This window comes from Hipposideros armiger, unplaced genomic scaffold (genome assembly GCF_001890085.2).
Source record: "Hipposideros armiger isolate ML-2016 unplaced genomic scaffold, ASM189008v1 scaffold_93, whole genome shotgun sequence".
NCBI classification, from domain to species: domain Eukaryota; kingdom Metazoa; phylum Chordata; class Mammalia; order Chiroptera; family Hipposideridae; genus Hipposideros; species Hipposideros armiger.
Window position 1 is genome coordinate 3,901,180 of NW_017731443.1, and position 5,071 is coordinate 3,906,250.

At 48.1% G+C, this 5,071-nt stretch overlaps 1 protein-coding gene across 1 annotated transcript; it reads right to left on the reverse strand.

Annotated features, from left to right (window-relative positions):
• Positions 1-1,686: 1,686 nt before the first annotated feature.
• On the reverse strand, positions 1,687-4,744 carry POLR2G (RNA polymerase II subunit G). Its single transcript, XM_019645196.1, has 8 exons — positions 4,636-4,744; positions 4,394-4,503; positions 3,334-3,493; positions 2,709-2,759; positions 2,539-2,604; positions 2,366-2,437; positions 2,132-2,165; positions 1,687-1,906 (listed from the first exon to the last, which is right to left on the reverse strand). Exons 1-8 carry the CDS (start codon positions 4,645-4,647, stop codon positions 1,893-1,895), a joined length of 519 nt encoding a protein of 172 aa, XP_019500741.1. The 5' UTR covers positions 4,648-4,744; the 3' UTR covers positions 1,687-1,892.
• Positions 4,745-5,071: the final 327 nt, after the last annotated feature.

A 5,071-nucleotide genomic window follows, 5' to 3' on the forward strand; every position in this document is an offset into this window, starting at 1 on the left:
GTGACATCCAAAAATGTCATTGCCAAATGTGCCCTAGGGCCGAAGTCACCCCAGTTGATAATCACTGCTTTATATGTATTATATAATAGTAATTATATTTAACAGTTGAATGCCTATCATGTGCCAGGCTCTATGTCAACCACTTGCATATGTAAGTCCTCACTTAATGCCATTGATAGGTACTGTGACTTTAAGCAAAATGATGTATAACGAAACCAATTTTATCACATGCTAATTGATATAAACAAGAGTTAAGTTGCTAAGGTATCTCATCAATGTTATAATGAAACACCACCGAACGAAATGATATTATTCAAGGACCTGCTGTATGATCACTGACAGTAGCAGCAACCACCCAAAGAAGGTTGTATGCCCATTTTACAATGAGAAAACATAAGTCACCCAGCTAGGACTGAAACCAGTTCTGTATCAATTCAAATACCAAGCTTTCTACTACACTGCTCTGCTTCTCAAGGAAATCAAGAAAAGCTGAGGAAAAAAAAAAATATGACTGAGATTGGATAGATTAGTAGGCAGCAAGCAGATAGGCTGGGACAGGATACTCCAAGGTAGACAAATAGTATCGTAATAGCATAGTGTGAGGGAGCGTAGTACGTTTGTTTAATCTGGTAGTCATTTCCTTTATTTTTGCTGTTACCCTAATGAGAAAATGAGCCCTTTCACACCTTCGGGTCAGTTTAGAATAGTGATCAATGAGCACATAAAGGCCTCTGTTGTTTTTGTACCCATCCTAGGAAGGGCTGTGTTAGGACCCCACCAGTCTGTGTTATTATTATCCTCTTGTTCACCTCTCCCTGCCTGCTGTCTCCTTTCCCCAGCTATATTCTTCGCTATTTTTAAGGGTGGGGGAAGGGAAAATACTAAGAAACCAGACTGGCACTCAGAATGGCTCTGGTGATATTGGGAAAAGTCACGACGTATTGTTTTCTGTTTTTGTTGCAAAAATGCATCATGACTTTTCCAACAACCCAACAGTATTATTTGCTGGAAGCCAAAGACCCAACATTAATGCCTTCTCTTAAATGAAGTCAAATTTAGACCTTGGCAAAAGGGTTAGTCAGATCCCCTGGGTGGCTGAGGCCCGTTGAAGCATCAGGCCAAAAAAAAAGAAGGGGTAGCGAGCAACTGCACCCCAGCCTTTTAAAAAAGAGTTGTTCTGGGCCGGCCGAGTGGCGCGATGGTGAAGAACTGGCTTGGGACGCCAGAGGGCCCCGGTTCGGATCCCACATATGAGGGCCAGTGACACTGCCCTCTACAGCTAAGATGCTGAACAACAGCTCAACCTGGAGCTGGGCTGCCGTGAGTCGCCAGCGAAGGCGAAGGCGTAGGCTGCAGCCCCTGCTGCAGTGGGTTGCCATGGGCTACCGTGTGTAGCCAGCAGCCAGCGTGAGCGGCCAGTAGCCGCAGTGAGCGGCCGTCCAGAAGCCGGCGACTGATCTGCCTCGCCCGGGAAGAACGCAATGATGGTGCCAACTTGGGCCAGTGAAGCAACGTCCTCCACAACTAGACTGAAGAACAAAAGGACAGCAACTTGTCTGTTCCCCTTCCCCCAATTCCCCAGCACTGTTCCCATCCCCCCAATTCCCCAATTAAAAATCTTTAAAAAAATAAAATAATAAAATAAAAAAGAGTTGTTCTTATCAAAGAAAAGAGATAACACTTCCATGAGAACCAAGGGTCTTTTATGGTTAGAACACACAGTCAAAATCTGGGAGTGGCTGCTAAACCACAAGAAAAGCCAGATGTCTTCTGGGACAAGGAACCTTCCTTGCCTCCCCCACAGCAGTCAGACTGGGCCTCCAGACAAAATGGGAAGTGTGACAATCACACCTCCTAGATGAGGACCATACAAGGTAGGGAGGCCCTGATGTTCAGCTCACAAGGCCTGGGAGAACAGAAAAAGCGCATCAGTTAAACTCAAGAGCGTGGGGCAGCTATAACCGTGCACTGCCCATCCCAAGGGACGTATGTCCTGGATCTTCCAAGCAGACAGAATGAGGGTTTCCTTCATCTGTGACTCAGGCGTTAAATCCCATCTCCACTTCACTCCACTGCCCCCACACACCCCTACTCCAGGCAACAACCCCGGCATGTATGATCAGGCACTCACCTAAGTAATCATCCATCAGGGAGCCGATAGCAAACTGTAGGAGGAAAGGTAAAAAGGAAATGAAGCCTAAGCTAGCACAGAGCTATCCTCTAAGCCCCGGCCCAGGCCTTCTGCCCACCCATCCCCTCTTCATGGCAGAAGAAGAGCACAGAACACCCAGGAACTCTGGGCGGTAAGAAATGAACAGCTCCTGCTTCTGTCTGGTACAGTCAGCGAGGCAAGCAAGAGACTCACGATGTCATTTTTATCCACACGGGTCCCCACAATCTTCAAGCGGATCTCATCGTCCTGCTGAATCACAATGTCCTGGGGGATGGAACAGTATACTCAGACACCCACCAGCCAATACTCTCCTCAACACGCCTGATTCCCTCCTCCCTCTCACTAACTTCTTCCTACCCACTCACCTCATCCACTGTCTTGTAACATGGTGGGTTGGAGTTAGGATCAAACTCCATCTCTGATGGGATGGACTTGAAAGGAAAGTGACACTGGGTCAGCACTTTAAATGGATGCTACAGTAGATGGTCATGAATGAGTGTCTCTCCTTAGCCCCACCCAGCATGCCCAGACTTACATGTCGAGAGATGAAGCAGGACATAGGTCCAATTTCTGTGAAGAGTCCAACCTAGAAGGAAAATGAGTGATCCTTGCTATTTGTTTTGTCGCCCAAAGTCTTCTAAGCTTCCCATCTTTATCTGATTTACAATAATATTCTCCATGTTTGAAACCACTCTGAATTGTAGCATTTGTTTTCATTTCTCTTTTTTCAAGTTTCATTTTAAGCAAATATGGTGTCATAGTAAAGAGCTGAGACCTGAGACTCCTGTCCAATCCTGTCCGCCCAGCATTTGAACACTTGTTGGTCACATGACCTTGGCAATTAGACTTAACTTCTCCAAGTTTAAGTTTCTACAAAAAGGGATAAAAGCACCCACCTCCCCGAGTCACTGTAAGGCTTTATACATGACCTGACCCACAATAACTACTCAATCAATAGAGGCTACTATTGTTATGACTATTAATATTGATTTACATGCCCTGAGGGAGGCAGGGCAAAATCACGATACCTTTTGACAGGTGAGGGAACCGAAGCACAAAAAAATGACTTAGCCAAGGACACAGACTTAGCAAGTGGAGTTGGTACCCATTCCACATCTTCTCAGAGACCATCCCCCTTCCTCACCTATCTATTGTCTTACCTTGTTGACCTGAGTGACAACAGCATCCACGACTTCCCCTTTAAAGGGCCGGAAAACAATGGCCTTGTACTTCACTGGATAAAGGACAAAACCTCGGCCTGGCTGGATCACACCAGCACCAATATTGTCGATGGTGGTGACAGCAATTACAAAGCCATACCTGTGAGGAGGATGAGAAAGAAAGGTACTGTATGTGGAAGAGCTTCTAAAACCATCTGCAGCAAGACTCAGTGAACTTGGGGGTCAGGGGGCAGTACGAAGGCGAAGCAGATGGCACCTCTGCCCATAGAGAGCCTAATGACCAAGAAAAAAGACAGGACACTGATCAGTATATGTAACGCCAAACACTGCTCTCATAATTTCACAGTACACGTCCAAGAAGGCTGCAGTGCTTGAGCTAAGAGACCTCAGTATTTGGGATGCCTCGAATCACCTGGGAAGAACTTATTAAAATGCAGATTCCCAGGCCTGTCCCAGAGTCTCGATTCTTCAGGGATGGGATGAGGCTCAGGTACATTCATGTTCAAGAAATACCCCAGGTTATTCTGATGATGGAGGCCCAAGTACTCTGTAGCCCTGGGCTCATCCCAGCTCATTTACATCATCCTGTGAGCAGCCTCTGTGCATAGCCCAGAGAAGTGTCACGCCAAGTCCTTGGGCATGAAGATACAGAAAGCCAGCAGAATCATAGAGAGCAGACACAGGAACGATGATTAGACTGTGGTCTCCATGAGGGCTGGCCTCATTCCATCTTGTTCACCATTGTTCCCAAGGCCCAACACAGGGCCTGGCACACAGCAGAAGCTTTAGAAATGTTTGCGGAGTAAATGAATGACCAATCTCAGCTGAGGGAAGTAAGTCTTGAGGTATTTGCAGAGGGCTCCATGGGAACCCAAATCAGGAAGCAACAGACTGCCTGGGGCGCCTAGGAGTGTGTGACAGGGTTCCCCAGTGTAAGTGGCAGGAGAGTAGGAGTTGAGGTGTAGGAGTTGGGGAGGGGTTGCAAGCACAGGGCGCCTTGTGCACATCGATCAGGTGGCATAGAGGGCACGGCACTCACTTGCCGGTGCAGGTCCCCTCTACCTCCGTAAAGAGCTTCTGTTTCACCGTGTTGAGCAGGTTGGGGCCGAAGTAGCGTGGGTGCAGCAGGATCTCGTGCTCCAGGGAGATCTGCGGAGAAAGTGTCATGGAGACCAGGCAAGGCACAGCAGGAAGATGCGGCAAGAAGCGGCCACTCTTCCCAGCGCCACACTTCGCTCCTCTCTCAACCCTGCCCTCGCCGCCACCCCGTGCCCTGCTCACGTGGTAGAACATCTTCCCGCGGAAGGATGGCGAGCAGCCGAACCTACACCTTCGCGGATAGCGGAGCCTCCAGCTCAACCGGAAACACACGCTTCTGCCGCAACACCGCTTTCCGGCAAGAGGGAGCTAAGAGGGCGGGACTCCGTCCTTTCCAAGGACCCGATTGGGCCTCGCTTGTCATGGGCGGGGAATCCAGAAGCTCCGGCCCACCGTTCAGCCCACCGGCGGTCAAAATCCGCTCTCTTAAATTAACAGTCCCTGGCCCAGATTAGATCCTCAATAAGTACTTTTTAACGGAATTAATTAATTAGTGAAAGATGGTATAAATATAGCGCTTTAGCAGAGTGCATTCATTTAGCACTCTAGGTACATAGTATCAAATTGAATTAAATTGTAGGAAGGACACCCAGCTGGTGTCAGAATTGCTTGGGGGGGG

Excerpts from the sequence above, each read along its gene's own strand:
- POLR2G (XM_019645196.1), bottom strand. Across the intron at positions 3,494-4,393 it reads GAGGGGACCTGCACCGGCAA|GTATGGCTTTGTAATTGCTG; the intron begins GTGAGTGCCGTG and ends TCCTCCTCACAG. Across the intron at positions 2,166-2,365 it reads GTGTGGATAAAAATGACATC|TTTGCTATCGGCTCCCTGAT; the intron begins GTGAGTCTCTTG and ends TTCCTCCTACAG.